We start from the raw sequence: 14,990 nt of genomic DNA, 5'->3' as shown, positions 1-14,990 counted from the left end.
TTACCTGTGCAATATTCTATTTTATCTTAAATCACATCTGGATAAAAAAAACTGTATATAGTGTACATATAACTCTAAATCCATTTATTCCTTCATATCTTGTTTTTTTTATTTTATTGTTATTTAATGTGCATTTCTTTTTCTTTTTTCTTAACTCCTATGTTCTGTCTGGAGCTGCTGAAGCAGTGAATTTCCCCAGTGTGGGATCAATAAAGTCTCATCTTGTATTGTACTGCCACTACATATTTTTAAACAGCACTTAAGGATTCAGGAGACATTTGGAAACCCCGGGTGAAGCCCAAAATTGCACCCCACAAAGAGAGAAGGAACAAGTTTATTTCCCCAATTGTATCAATAGTTTATTACATACTACCTCATAAAAACATTTGCAACTTTTTCCACATATAAACACCGCAAATTGGTACATTTACAAATCTTCAACCGTCCAAATTGATACAAAAAAAGGAACACTGTGATCGATCAATACACAAGACGATCTATTATTACAAGGACTGCATGTGCTGTACTGTGTGTATGCATGTATGTAAGAATCTATATGCATCTGTCTGTTGTAAAGTCCAAATATCGTAGTCAAATTTTTGCTTTGTTCAAATAATTCATCAATTGTGAATTAGTAAGAATGGAGACACATTTACAAGATAAATATTTTGGATATTAATCCGATTTAGGCACTGACTGGATGATCATGATTTGAGGCAACCTGACCAACCGATGGGTAATACTGAGAAACCACAGCAATGTGTAACCAGTGTGTGTGACTTATCTACATTACGGACCGCTTTTCATAGTTTATTACAGTTAGAGTTCAGTTTTAACCACAGAACAAGAAGTTGTACCAAAAATTCCTAGCTCACCTCTAAAATAGTTCATTTTTACTGTGTGAATTTCAACACCAATCACAAAGACACTCCTTATTTTTATTTATATATGTATATTTTTTTGCCTCGATGCTAATTCAAACAGTGAATCAAAAATGCTTGCGCGCACACTCACACATGCAAATAAATTAACATGAAGAAAACAAAAAAAAGTAAACGCTTTCAAGAAAGAAAAATAAACAATATTTTTGGTTTTGGAGTTTTAAAATGTGTAAGTAAATGCAAAAATAAATTAGCAGCTTAAATCATGGTACATTCACGAGTTGTTTACTACTAAATTTAGTGACATAAACAAAAGTTGCGCAGTAGAAACGCTAATGATACACACGTTCCAGGCTGATCGTGCAGAGTGGAGACTGATGTTTATCTAAACCAAATATTAATGTCCAATTTCAGAATTCACAATGTGACTGAGAAAGTGTGCAATCAAAAGAAAAAACAAACAATACAAAGAACATCCTGTGTCCTTTATTTAACAGTTTATGAAAAGTCCTCAGCTTCGTCAATTCAATGAACAGGTCACAGCAGTCTGCGTCTCGTCCCCGTCTCCTCTTTGTGTTTTTGTTTCATCAAGTGTTGAATGTTGAAGTGTCACAAATTAACACGTGGACTCCTGTCTTTTCTTTGGACATTCAGCTGTATCCAGCCGTCTGCCCGTCCCCCTGTGCCTTAACCTGTGCCTCACAAGGCAGGCTGACATGTTTCATGCAGCGGTGGCTCTGCAAACTCATGTTTAGGTGCTGCGTTTTCACCGCCCTCTCACTTCGGGCTGGGGACATGCGGTGCAGTCCCAGACGCCGGGGACTGGGGTGAGCTCTGGTAGGTGCGCAGCAGCACCTTGTGCTTGGTGGCGGCCTCTGTGCGACAGCATTGTCGTTCCACCAGGAACTCTTTGAGCCGGCTGGAGGTGAAGGTGAGAGTCTGTCTCCTCAGCTTCATAAGGTAGGAGTCCTGCAGCCAGGCCTGTGTGAAGCAGTCTCGTGTGGTCGGACGGGCCCTGAAATACACATACGAATACGCAGAACTTAACATTTCATTCTTAAAAGATGTTTAACAGTGAATTTTGCTGGCGCTCACCATGGGTAACTGCTCAACATCTTCTTGAGAAAAGCAGAGGCACTTTGGGACACATTAGGGTACAGTTTTGTCGGGTCAAACTTCGCCATCAGGATCTTGGATTCGACTTGTAGAGGGTCTTTATCTTCGAAGGGTAGTCGACCACTAAGCCTGGTTGTAAACACAGAAAAGAAATTCAAAATTCACTCACTCAATTTGCAACATTTGGCATCTATTATAACAACAACTCAAGTATTGAATTGATTCATCTCTTATCTAAGAAAGCATTAAAAATGTCAGGTCATTTATTATGACTTTCTATGTCGTGTTAACTAACAAGCATGTTTTTCCTAAAGAAAATGTGTTTAACCACGCTGTACCAACAACAAGTTTCACTTACATGATGTGGGTGACAACTCCGACAGTCCAAATATCAGCAGGAGGACCAACCACTTCACCTTTTACCATCTCAGGAGCTTGGACGACATTGATAAAGAGCACATTAATAATGGATCTATGGTACTTTAAAAGTATCTGTCCATCAAAGAAGTGAAATAAGACAGCTGACGTTCTTGTGCTCACCTATGTACTCCAGTGTTCCTGCTCCTGCGTCCTGGTGTGTGAGGCTGAGCGGGTTGAAGATCTGAGCACTTCCAAAGTCCACAATCTTGATGGCGTTCAGGTTGGTCACAATGATATTGTCGGGCTTGAGGTCCAGGTGGAGGATGCGGCGGTTGTGGAGGTACTCGACACCCTGGAGGATCTGGACCAGGTAACCCACCACGTCGTCCTCGGAGTAACGGAACCTTTTGTGAGCAAAGAAATCAAAAAATGGGATTACTTAAAGCAATGACAGATGAAAATATGCAGCAGTGTTTTGGTCCTTAGACTCTAGAAACTCCCGGGCGAATAATTGAACGTCCACTTTCTGCCACAGTGTAAACCTGGCACTTCCTGGATTTAAGGAAGGTCTGTAAGGGGGGTTACTAATATTTACTGAGCTCTACAACAACAACAACAGGATCTTAACATTTGTGGAATTAAAACAAATTAAATATCTACATTTCAAGTGAATGTTTTCAATAAAAAAACAATATAATTATTGTCAACCATCAGTTAGATTTAAATAAGTAAAACTCAATTTAAATTAGTCATTTTCGGCTCAACCCACCAAATGGGCTGCATGTAAGGAGGAAAAGGTCTTCTTTCTCGCCACCTGCTATGCAAGTCTGTCTGAGTTTGTGTATCTCAGTATGAGGTGACACATTGAGCGTTCCTACCTGTCGATGAGGCTGTACAGCAGCTCTTTGCCGGTGCAGTACTCTGCCACCAGAACCAGGTAGCGCGGCGTGACGTAGGCCTCGTGCAGTGACATGACCTTTTCGTTGTGAAGGGATTTCAGGATCTCGTACTCCTTCAGGACTTCCTGCTTGTTCTCCTGGCTGTAGGGAATGATCTTTGCCATGTAGATTTTGCCCGTTGTGTTCTCGCGGCACTCTCGGATGACCCCAAAACGACCCCTGGGAAAAAACAACATGTGAGACTATTACAGCACAAAAATGGCAACAAACGTAGAAGATGAAGGCTGTAAAAGCTACATTTTTGTACTGACATTTATTTGACCACTGCAAGTCACACAAAACCCATACAAAGAGCCAAAGAATAGCAGTTTCAGCATGGTGGAAACTATTAGGGATTAATTAGCTTAGTTTATGTGGATCAGCAGCTCAAGTCTACTTAATGCAGGTTTCATTACCAGTCTTACAGACTAGCAACATTGACAGTGTGTTAAATCCTCCTACAGTACACAATTTGTTCAAATATAAATGAAATAAAATGTTTTCTATGATTTAAAGCCATCCTGTCAGTCTCACCTGGCTTTCTCGTCTAAGAAAGTGTAGGGTTTCTGTGGAACGCCCTGTCGTAGAGCAGTGGAGGGGGTAGCGCGTCCGGACGGAGTGGCTCTGCTGGGGGTACTGGCCCCGTCACCAATGGGGCTCAGGCTGGAGGTCTGGAGCACTTGTGGGGTAAAGGAGACAGGAGTTGGGGCCACACGGGCGGTGGTGGCGGGGACGTACGTGGGCACAGAGGCCACTGCTGGTTTGGTTTGCGTCGATGGCGGGGTTACAAGAGGGGGTGGCGGTGATATTGGTGGGGACTGGGTCATAGGAGACACCACGTTTACTGGACTCTGGGGTTTGGGGAGGACAAAGGGCGGAGGTGCTTTGACTGTGGGTGACGAGGGATGAGTGAAGCTCATTTTTTGAGCGTCCTCAGAGGGTGAAGGGGGGGTTGTTTTCAGGCTGGAGGGCAGAGAGGTCGGAGGGGTGGGAGCGACAGCCGTTTTGGTTGCCGACGTAAGTGGGAGAGGTAAAGCAGCAGGGGAGACTGCGTATTTTGGAGAAGTGGAGGAGGTGGAAGTGATGGTGGAGACGGTTTTCCTGGGAGCGTTGTTCTCGACTGGTCTGAGTGGAGGCACGGTCACTGAGGAGGTGACAACTGGTTCGGCTGGTGCTGGGACTGTTTTTACCACGGCCATGGCAGGTGAAGCTCCTCCAGCTGTGAAATACAACCACGTACTTACTCAGTGTAATTGAATTATTGCTTGTACCCTTGCTTATCCATTTGTTTAAACATTTTAACTCATTTACTCCTCAACAGCTGGTCACAAGTCCAATCAAGTCCAGTAATGTTTCCCTTAACTGTGTGCAGTAATTTACATTCTGGCAGTGTGTTAAAATACCTGTTGTGTCTGGGCTCACTGGAAGAGAGCAGTTGCTGTTCGGTCCCTGTCCTGCCTTGTTGGTGCAGGTGACACGGAACCTGAACGTGCCACCTGGTGGCAGATCTGTGACATTGTAGTAGCAGTCGACGATTCCAGTGGCTACAGTCAACCAGTTAGAATCACCTGAGGGGGAGAAGAGATGAGTGTTTATATGATGTTGCTGTGATCTCTTTGGATAGAGTATTGATTATAGAGTATTCTTGTGGGAAAAACGTCAAATAAAATAAACCCTGATCTTCTGTTCACTTTGAATAGCAAACAACTTACTGTAGTTAGGATATTAAACACCAGATGGGGGTGTTGTCAAACTGATTGGCTGGTGATGAAAACATGGATAAAAACTGAGCACAACAGAAAATGTTGTGTAAATGCAAACAAGGTTTCAGTTTGTGTGCTAAAATATGATCTGACATAGCATCTTATTTCTCATGCAGCCATGGTGAAACAGAGCTGAATTAAAATGTAAATTAGGGAGTGATACACTATTCTGTGAGTTTCTACATCAATGCTGCCTGGCAAAGATTACGTTTGAAATGAGACACAGGATGCCAGGATGAAATCTATCAGACCAAAAATGTCCAATAAATATTCACAAATTGAGTCTGCTGCTACTCCAAGTTTGTGTGACTTTATTTTCATCCACCACATTATGAGATAATGATGACTCATCACGTATAATGACAAAAAGCTTTGACAGCAGCATTGATACAGTCACTATTCCCTCGTGGCTGACTCATTTTCTCTAAGTGATTTGGACTATGGATTTGGAAACTAAAGTCCCTGAGCATTCTCCACATACGGTGCAAAGCCAAACCCTGTCAAAGCTTTTCAAACACAGATACCTCCTACCTCATGTGGCTGTACCACATCACACTGACAATAGCACACAACGGGGATATAACCACCGAAACTACCTACAAACCAAATAACAGCAAAGGCAAACTTATTTTAAACTACAAAACAGGATATTTCTTTGGAGGAGCAGATTCTTTTGAATGATAAATAAAAATAAAAGGTTGTGAGGGTTGCCTTGTTAAATGTCACTCACCTTCTGTCTTTCTTTCCAGGGTGTAGCTGCACGGAGACTTGGTGTCTGCTGGCTTCCAGAGCACCAGGGCTGTATTGTTGTAAGTTTGGGGGACTTCAGGGGTCCCGGGCCGTTTTGGGACACCTTAAGCGATAGGGAGGCGTAGAAAATGAGAAACAAAGTGAAATAGAACAAATTAGGTGAGTCTCCATTGGCATGCAGCTCATAGCAGCCTCTGGTGAAGAAGTCAGTGGCGAGTTTGGCAGATGTGATTAGTATATTAATATTATTATAAAAGAGCTGGATAAATAAAGTTTTAAAACATTAAGATATTCCTGTGGGAAGCTCAAGGTTTTTTTTTATTTGTATGAGCAGGGTTTTAACTGTGTGTGTAGGTGGTTTTCACAGTTAGATCTGTAAGTGAGATTACAACTGGGTTTTCAGTTGTTTGTGGTTTCACTTGTATGCGTGCACAGCTTTACTACTGTGTGAGCGTGTGTTAGCCAGACTGAACTGTGTCTTTTACAGGCCTCCAATAAAAGACTTGATTGCATATTTAAAGTGTTCGCTGCACATTTCTTGTTGTATTTTTATGTTCCTGCACCATTGCTCATTGGTAGGGTGTTTTCTGATGTCTTTTGTGTTTGACGTCATGTTGATAATGATTGACATGTTGTAGTTCACTTATAAGACCCTCTGTGTTTAGCTCACAATCCTGTGACAGCAATCAGTGATACAGTATACTCATTTATTTGCATGAAAATGTCACAATTCTAGCAGATTGAGATTCAAGATATGAAAGAAGAAACGACAATATGTTCATTTCCTCATGCCTGGGCTGCAAAACAGATCCAGACGATGGTTTCAGTTTGGTCGTTACTCCGAACCAAACTTGACACAAATGTTGTCATTCCTTGATTTCAAAATGTATTTCCCACCGGTGTAAACACTGGAGCCAATACTTCAAGTGAGATAAGCTGTCTCTAGTATTTTCCGCATTGCTGATAGATTATCACGGGGAAAAAAATAGCATCATTGGCTTAGATTAATAATACTACATGCCCAAAGCCAAAACAAATAAAGTTGAAATGCAATCGATTGGACCTGTTGTCTGAGAAATATATTCTCCACTGAGGCCTGAAAAAATCCCATTATTATTGTTGCATTTGTGAGCAGAGTTGGCAGAATCGAAGCACTGTTTTCATTACACACTATTTGTGCAGAGGCATGACTTGTCACAGCCGATTTAAAATTGCAGGAAGCGTCATTTGTTCCTGTTCGATGACGAATATGAGAAAAACTAAAAATCCATTAAGTTAATCTACTGTAAAGTTAATCTTTTGACATTAATATTAATTTCAACTGCATTAATATTCAAACCATTCTCCCTGCTATTAAAATTAAATTATGTAAAATACATCACATTATCATCATGATCACTGTATGTTCATGAAAGGAGCAGTTGCACCTCTGATAAGAGGACTCACTATTTGCAGTGTTGACATTAATGAATAAGATTTCCCATTCCCAGATCCCATTTTCCCCGTTCGATAAAATAAATTAACTACAAAGCGACACTTTGTGAATAACTGTAGGCTAAACAAGATACTTACAAGCTATGGACAATGTGCAGGAGGTGGTGATGGTAGCTATGGGGTTGGTAGCCACACATTCATAAACTCCAGCATCCCTCCGGCTGGACTTTATGATCGTAAGAAGCTGCCTGCCATCTGGGTGGGAGATCAGGTTAATTCTGTCATCCACCTCCAGCGGTTTCCGATCTGGAAAACACAAACAAATTAAGCAACTGACAATAACCCCAAACCAAATATTTTGGGAGAATTGAAGTAAGATACCTTTCATCCATGTAATTTCTGGATGTGGACTTCCAGCTGGAAGGCAGCTTAAAGTGGCAGGTTCCCCCTCCAACAAGATGTGGTCTTTCAATTTGATGTGGAACACGGGAGCAAAATCCGAAGCAGAGCGGTTGAACTGTTGGCTTTTTGACAAACCCTCCTCTTTGGGGACAGATGACGGCAGATCGGATTGGGAGGGGGTCTTGTCTTTCTTGCCCCTTGTCAATCCCCACCTGTCCCACCGCGACCGCCTGTCACTCCCTGAGGCTTTTTCGGAATGGATGCTGGAAGTGGATTCAAGTGATTCCTTGGATGCACCAGCACCGGCCTGTTTTGCTAGCTGATTCTCTGGGATTCCCATTCCTTTGAGTCCTCGCCCCTCAGACTGGGTATGACGATGGCGGGTAAACAGGGGCGTCCTCTTTCCCTCTGCATCCCCTTTTCTCTCCTCAGACTGACTGCGGTTCTTTGTGGATATTTCTGCCACTTTGTTCTCAAACTTCTGTCGCATTGCCACGACAGGGGAATCAGTGACTTTCTTTAAATCCTTCTGCGCCAGCTCTTTCTGACTTTCCTCAGCTTCTTTATCCTTCCTCTCCTCTGACTGGGTCCTTAGTTTGGCAGAGATTCCTGCCACTTTGGACTCAAACTTGCGCCTCATAGCAGAAACCGATGACTCCTCAGCTTTTCTTGGTTCTCTCTCATCCTGCTTCCTCTGTGCCCCTGCAATGCTCAGCTCCTTTGTATCCAGGGACTTACTGCGACCAATAGCCCATGAAACCCTCTTGCTTACAGCGGTTTCCTGTACCTTCTTTTCCTCCTTTGGTTTCTCACCCTTCTTATCTACAGATGTTGACCTCTTGGTCCGTAAGGAAAACCTCCCAATCAGACCAAGGCCTGTTTCCTTATCTTCTTCTCTTAAATCTTGAACAGATTTGGATCTCTCCTGTAGTCCTTTGGGTACCATTTCAAGTGGAGCCCCCCTTGGCCCCGGCCTGTAAATGTCTTCACCCCCCTCGACCCCCTTACGGCTTAGTACAGGTGATTTCTCCTCCGATTTGTTTCTGGTCAGTTTTCGGAGGCCACGGGTCAAAGACGACTCGCGCTTCTTAAACCTGGCTTCAAAGACCTCCTCTGAATCTATGTCTTTGATGTCTTTTCTGAGCACAGGCTGGCGGGGGGTGGTGGGAAGATCAGGATTCGATGATGAGGAAATAGAACCAGGAGATCGGTCAGCAGTTGCTACTTTGGCAAACACTGCTGCATGTTCAGGTAATGTGGGGGTACCTGTACCTGTTGACTTTGTATCATTCGACTTGGCTGTAGCAGCGGGACGTTTGGATTGAGACGGCACCGCAACAGCTTGAATGACACTTGCATAAGCAGATGACGGTTTACTATTTTGTGGCGTTCCCTTGTCTCCCTTAATCTCCTTTTCATTAATATGTAACTCCTGATTTTCTTTCCTCTCTTCTTCTTCTTCATCATCATCCTCCTCTATTACAATTATAGGAGTAATTACAGAGGGTGAGCTAGACTCAGATTCAAGTTTATTTGCCTTATCTAACTGGGTTTTGGTCCTTTTCTCTGTTATTCCACCATTTATACTTTGCATATCCTCATTTTCTGTCACATTGTTCTGTTTTTGCTGTTGGTCCAGTCGTCCTGGCGTTGGGAGGATAAAGGAAGTCTGCTTTGTAGGCGAGGCAGATGTAGACTCCAGTGTTGGTTCTGTAAGTGCGGACATTGAGGTTGCCTCCTGGAGCTTCTTTCCTTCTATGCTCCCATTGCCCATTGATGGTATCTCCAAGGGAGCTCCAAACCTGCGGTGCAGGGGCATGGGCTCAGAATCCCCCTGAGTGAAGGAGGCGCTTTTGCGAAAAACTTTGGTCTGTGGCACATCCTCTCCCGGACTCTCAGAAGACGCTGCTCTGGTAAGTGTTGATGGCCCCGCTCTGGATCTCCTCAAATTTCGATCAAGAGACCCTGTCCGTCTCTCATCTTCCATGCCGAGTGTTTCAAATAAGGGCCCCCGCAGACCGCTCATCTTTTTGTCCATACTTCCACCCCTGAGCAGACGCTGTCTCATCAGTTCCAGTTTTAGGGCATAATCTTCCTGGCTTAATTTCGCCGCTCCCGGGCTTGGACTGCGATTGGGTAGTTCCATAGAAACAGCCTTTTTCAGGCTCTTGGTGCTTGCTTCTGAGTCGTTGTTGGAATTTCCTTCTTCTGGGTCAATGTGGAGAAGCAGTGCTGAATCAGCAGAGCTGCCTCTCCTCATGGTAGCCCGCCTAGATTTGGTCTGTGAATCGTCCGACTCCACACTTGATCCTTTTTTAAGGGGAGCTCTTTTTGTGCTCTCGACTTTCTCCTCATTTGGGGTTTCCTCTTCATCTTTCACCCTGTTCTTAGCCCCTCCTCTTGTAGCTGCTAGCTCCATGCTGTCCCTTTTCCTTGTCCCATCAGCAGCAACACTGGGCCATAAAGTGACATCTTCGTCCCCTGGGATCTCATTAAGTGAGACCCTGGAACCAGAAAACACCATGGACAGCGGCATAGGAATAAACGGAAGCTCATCCACATCTGCATCTGAGTCAGAGGATGAGGAGGGTGGTGGGGAGTCTTCTTTTAAATGCCGGGCCACAGCGATGGAGACGTGGCTGGATGAGTCATTCAAAAGCTGTGGGATTGACCGCATCACCATCTTGGATTTGTAGCTGATAAGGGAACGCTGGAAAAGACAACAGAAGACAACGTGAGATAGTTTATTTCTATATTTAATTTTAACATTTTTAAGAAAACCTTTCATACTGATATGGGTTTGCAATCAGTGTGAACTTTGATTAAATGATTCGTCTTGTAAATAAAGTGAGTGTCAGAAACTAATTTAATCAAAGTTGGTGGGTTGCTTCTGTCAGAAAGCATTGTCTGACTGATAATGTCAGGTCTTGGTTGAAATCCATGAATGTGAGTTAATCTTGTATTAAAGGCTATTTTAGGCTTGAACTCGACTTAGTTACTATCTGGGAATCAACCCTTGGAGTCTGCATGTGTCTCAGTCTTTCATTTCCACATACTAAAAGCATGCAGCGGCTTACCTGCCATCGCCTTCTAGACAAAACTTGCTTCAGCATCGCTGTGCTGATGCTCTTGTTCGTTGGTGACTAAAAGACAAAAAGAGTCATCATTAACCTTAGGGAAGATATAAATAAAAATCTAATGACACATTGAAAGGTTTGAGGCAGGGTGATTTTTCATTTTCTAAATGATAGCTCACCTTGAACCAAGGATGACGAAGGCACTCAATGGCACTGGGCCTCCTAGGAGAGGGGGAAATGTGCAGATGAGAAAGGAGCACGCTACTGTTTCTATACGGTTAAATGGAATCATGGTTGGTCAAAATTATATTTATTTATATGTTTATGATAAAATAGGACATTCATCAAGATGCTTACAGTCTATCCACCACCAAAAGCTTGATGACAAATCCCTTTGCTTCTTTGCAGAGGTCGGAAAACATGCTCTCCTCAAACGCCACATTGTAGTCACGGATGTTTAAGGCAGTGGCTCTGTCATTCTCACCAGCAAAAGGAGACACACCAGTCAGACTAAAAACAATAAAAAAATCATTGTTAACAAAATAAAACAATTATATAATATAAACTGACAAAACACAGTAAAGAAATCTATATAACATACCAGAGGTAAGTGATGACACCAACAGGCCTGTGGGAGAGCAGGGCAGATGAATGACAAGTGGATATTTGGGAACATCATAACAGCACACTAACACAAGAGATTTTTATTTCCTTGCAGATAATAAGGCAGCGCCTGCAGTGTGTAGTCACTTCTTCATGCTGGAGAACAGGTGGCTCACCATATGTCTGTTGCCGTGGAGACAGGAGTTTGGTTAACAATCTCTGGTGCAACATATTCTGGCGTGCCGTATTTGCAGTAGCGCTCCTCTGAAGTCTCCAATTTTATGGCATTACCAAAGTCGATAATACGGATCTGGTCACTCCCAGGACTTGCCATTAAAATATTTTCAGGCTAGATGGGGGTGCATCCAAAAATCAACAGTGTTAGGTACTTGTACAAGAATATCAAATTATCAAATACATTAAATACAGAACCAGAGGTTGGATGGACAGTTACCTTTATATCAAGGTGGGCAATGTTTTTGTGGTGAAGATAACGAAGGCCTTCCAAAACCTGCTGAACACTACAGCGGATCTGTGGAGAAACATAAGGGAACAAACTTAAAAGTCATGTTACATAATGATAGCGCAGTGCAGTCAGCAAGAAGCACACAAACCTCCAGTTCCTTGACTGTTGTTTTTTTGGCCATCCTCTCCAGCAACTCCTCGTGACATCTTCACACAACAGTTGAGGGAAAAAAAACTGGGACTGCACAGTCCAAGTGGTAGGTGCATGAGAAATGAATTATAAATGAGCAAAACTCCCACACATCCTATCTTTTTCTAATTCCACTCATCAGCAATGAGTCAGAGAACTGTGCTGTGTTTTATTCATGCCTCCAGGGGACCACAGAAGAAGACATTAGGATTAATGCTTTGGATCTTTAGTGTCCTTGAGCTGCATTTAAGTGCACTTTTGTTCGACAATCAAGCAGATCAAATTTGAAACAGTACTGCAGGAAAAAGGTAGTGTCTTTTTGACTTGGAGATTGTCAAAGAGCGTGTTTGCAACAGCTTCTATTGTTGCAATTCTGTGTCAAATAACAGGTCACTAATATAAATAGAAGCATAATAAAGCAACATATTACAGTACAGCTTCCTATTGCTGAAGGCTACAAAGGTTCCACTGAAAGGATACAACTCTGTGATGAGCACCACCACGTTCTTCTTCTCAAAGGCATCGTGGAAATAGAGAATCCTCTCATTGTCCAGCTCAGACAGTAGGTCCATCTCTGTTAGGGCCAAGGCTTTCCTCTTTCCTCGCGCAGAAATGAACTTGGCAGCGAAGTCGGCCTTTCCCTTTTTCTGAGTCAACCTCTTCACATAGGAGAAGGCACCCCTGCACCAAACAGTTGTATTTTGGGTTTAAATACATACACAAATGGCTTGTTTGTTAGTTAATTTCGTTCATTCTTATTCTAAATAAATAAAAAAGAAATGTAGTGCCAAAGACAATGTTCAAGGGAGCTTGCCTCTTTTTTTCATACCACCTGGTGTGACCTTGTTAGATCAAAATATAACTATTAGAGCAAGGAGGCTCATTCCTGCCCTTTATGAACAGTATGTCTGACAAAATTATTTCAGCTCAAATGTCAACTCACTTGCTTTCAGCCTTCAGCAAATCTCTGCAGTTGGAGGCTCATGTAATCCCGTTGTAGGCCAGTATATTCTAACATAAAAGCAGAGTTTGGCTGCACTCTCTGTTTAAAGGTTTTTGTGTGGTCAGCTGTGCGCTCTGTTGCACCTGTAACTGCACCCAAGAGCGATGTCACGCTGTAGAGTACACTTATATATACACACATCACTGCAGCAAGGTGAGAAGTAAAACCACAGGTGGTCAGCTAAAACAACATTTTCAGGGGGAGTTAAGTTACTCTTGAACTGTAAACTCAGTGCTGGCACCATCTTTGTCAAACATTATCACTCCCACAAGTACAAGACATAGCACAGTAACAGCTGAGATGAATAGCCTTTAACATGTATCATTTTAGATCCGGTTTGCACACCTGTCAGCCAATCAGAATCATGGATTATCTGGAGACGGAAGAAGAAAAGGGAAAACAACAAAAGGACACATTTTTGTTTTGGTAAAAAGAGCATATTTTAAGAAAAAGGGGCGGAGAATCCTCAAACTTAGCTCTTTCCCTCCAATTTAGTAATATAATCTTCTTTGCAAAAGGCAACAGTAATTTTGGGAGACAAAAAAATCTGAATTGAGTTTGCTTCTCTGCTTAATAAACAAAATGCATCCACTGTTTTTCCACAGATTTTCCTGTCTGCCTATTTTGCGATTGCTCCACAATTCACAGTAAATATCTGTCTCCGCAGAGTCAGACCAAAGCAAATCATCTGTCGGCTAATGCATTCACTCCACTCAGGCTGGTGACTCATCTCTCGTTTCTGTCTGCTGTTGTTAAGCAGGTGCGACTCCCCGTCCTCCCACAGCCCGATCCCCAGCGCTCAAACAGCCATTAACGCAGATGAACTCAGCATGAGAGCATCAGTGTGCGGTCAGTCATACACACTCACCTCCCTATCTCTTTGTGGATATCATAGTAATCCGTCAAACGCCTCATCTTCCTCAGAATGGTTCCCTCGTCCTCCATTGGCTCTGCTGTTTCTTTTCGCTCTGCAGGGAGCATTGACATTGGCATTTTTATGTGTGTGTGTTTGGCTGTATGTGTTTGCCAGCATAGTGACAGATGGTTTCATATTGTAGTCTCAAAACACCTTGTGGTCCCGCCCATATGGCATAGATTTGGAAGTGCAATTTTCAAAAAAAACAACTAGCTGATATTGGTGCGTACTGCATCAGCAAATGTATATAATCTGAACTGACTGAAAGATAAGCGGAAAATAGAAGAAGCCTGTTGGTAAACAATTTTTGGAACAGGGCTTAAAATCTTTCTGTATATCACCATTTCAATGATTCTCAATACAAAACTTAGACAACATCCTCGTAACTTTCCTACATTTAAGTCTAACAGAATTATAGTCCTTTTCACTGAATCTATCTACGTGCTCTGTATGTTTCTACATATGGTATTGTTGATGTTTTGTTGGACTGCAGACCTGTATGAACTGTGAGTTCAGCCTTGCAGGAGTTGGAGCCGGCCAGGTTCTTTGCAGTGCAGGTGTACACACCAGAGTGTTCGGGTTGGGCGTTGAGGACAACCAAGGAATATTCTGGATCATCGTACACGAACGTGAAGTGGCTGCTCTCAGAGAGAAGCACATCATCCTGCAACAGACCAATGAAATATTACATTACACTAATAATACGGATAATTTCAATCACACATTTTCTCGAGCAGTTGTAATTTCCTGGCTGTTGACCACTGCAAAGTTAGTACAAAAGGAAACACTCTCTTGTATGAAAGTGTTTTTAAATCATCACTCTCAAACGTCATACCTTATACCACAGAATATCTGGGTCTGGTTTCCCTTCAACCACAACAGCCAGACGGGACGTCTCTCCAATGTGCACATCAACATCCTCCATGATGGTTTCAAACTTAGGAGGCACTACAAAAGAAAATAAATTAAAAAAGAGAGACAAAAAAACTATGAGAATACCTCTAAAACATTAAGGTGGTCACACATATTAAATCATAGATGACTAAAACATTGTGGACTGCATGAGAGTAGTTACTCGCTGTCTTTATGCAG

At 42.6% G+C, this 14,990-nt stretch overlaps 1 protein-coding gene across 5 annotated transcripts in view; it reads right to left on the bottom strand.

The window, feature by feature from the left end:
• Positions 1-333: 333 nt before the first annotated feature.
• spega (striated muscle enriched protein kinase a) overlaps positions 334-14,990 on the bottom strand; it is a 46,804-nt gene continuing 32,147 nt past the window's right edge. For all 5 annotated transcript variants that reach the window (XM_051427403.1, XM_051427404.1, XM_051427405.1 and 2 more), the window contains 21 exons: positions 14,734-14,846; positions 14,394-14,562; positions 13,851-13,950; positions 12,460-12,660; positions 11,939-11,996; positions 11,779-11,856; positions 11,501-11,673; positions 11,323-11,349; positions 11,079-11,231; positions 10,901-10,943; positions 10,722-10,787; positions 7,624-10,354; positions 7,381-7,548; positions 5,789-5,911; positions 4,699-4,863; positions 3,830-4,514; positions 3,236-3,475; positions 2,538-2,761; positions 2,356-2,431; positions 1,977-2,126; positions 334-1,896 (listed from right to left, as the gene is read on the bottom strand). In XM_051427403.1, coding sequence (XP_051283363.1) covers positions 1,659-1,896; positions 1,977-2,126; positions 2,356-2,431; positions 2,538-2,761; positions 3,236-3,475; positions 3,830-4,514; positions 4,699-4,863; positions 5,789-5,911; positions 7,381-7,548; positions 7,624-10,354; positions 10,722-10,787; positions 10,901-10,943; positions 11,079-11,231; positions 11,323-11,349; positions 11,501-11,673; positions 11,779-11,856; positions 11,939-11,996; positions 12,460-12,660; positions 13,851-13,950; positions 14,394-14,562; positions 14,734-14,846 — 5,981 coding nt within the window. In that variant the 3' untranslated portion in view covers positions 334-1,658. The remainder of the gene's footprint in view (positions 1,897-1,976; positions 2,127-2,355; positions 2,432-2,537; positions 2,762-3,235; positions 3,476-3,829; positions 4,515-4,698; positions 4,864-5,788; positions 5,912-7,380; positions 7,549-7,623; positions 10,355-10,721; positions 10,788-10,900; positions 10,944-11,078; positions 11,232-11,322; positions 11,350-11,500; positions 11,674-11,778; positions 11,857-11,938; positions 11,997-12,459; positions 12,661-13,850; positions 13,951-14,393; positions 14,563-14,733; positions 14,847-14,990) is intronic.

Source organism: Dicentrarchus labrax, unplaced genomic scaffold, assembly GCF_905237075.1.
Source record: "Dicentrarchus labrax unplaced genomic scaffold, dlabrax2021, whole genome shotgun sequence".
In the NCBI taxonomy this organism is placed as follows: Eukaryota; Metazoa; Chordata; class Actinopteri; family Moronidae; genus Dicentrarchus; species Dicentrarchus labrax.
Note: the sequence above shows the minus strand (reverse complement) of the source record. Positions and strands in the feature narration are given on the sequence as shown.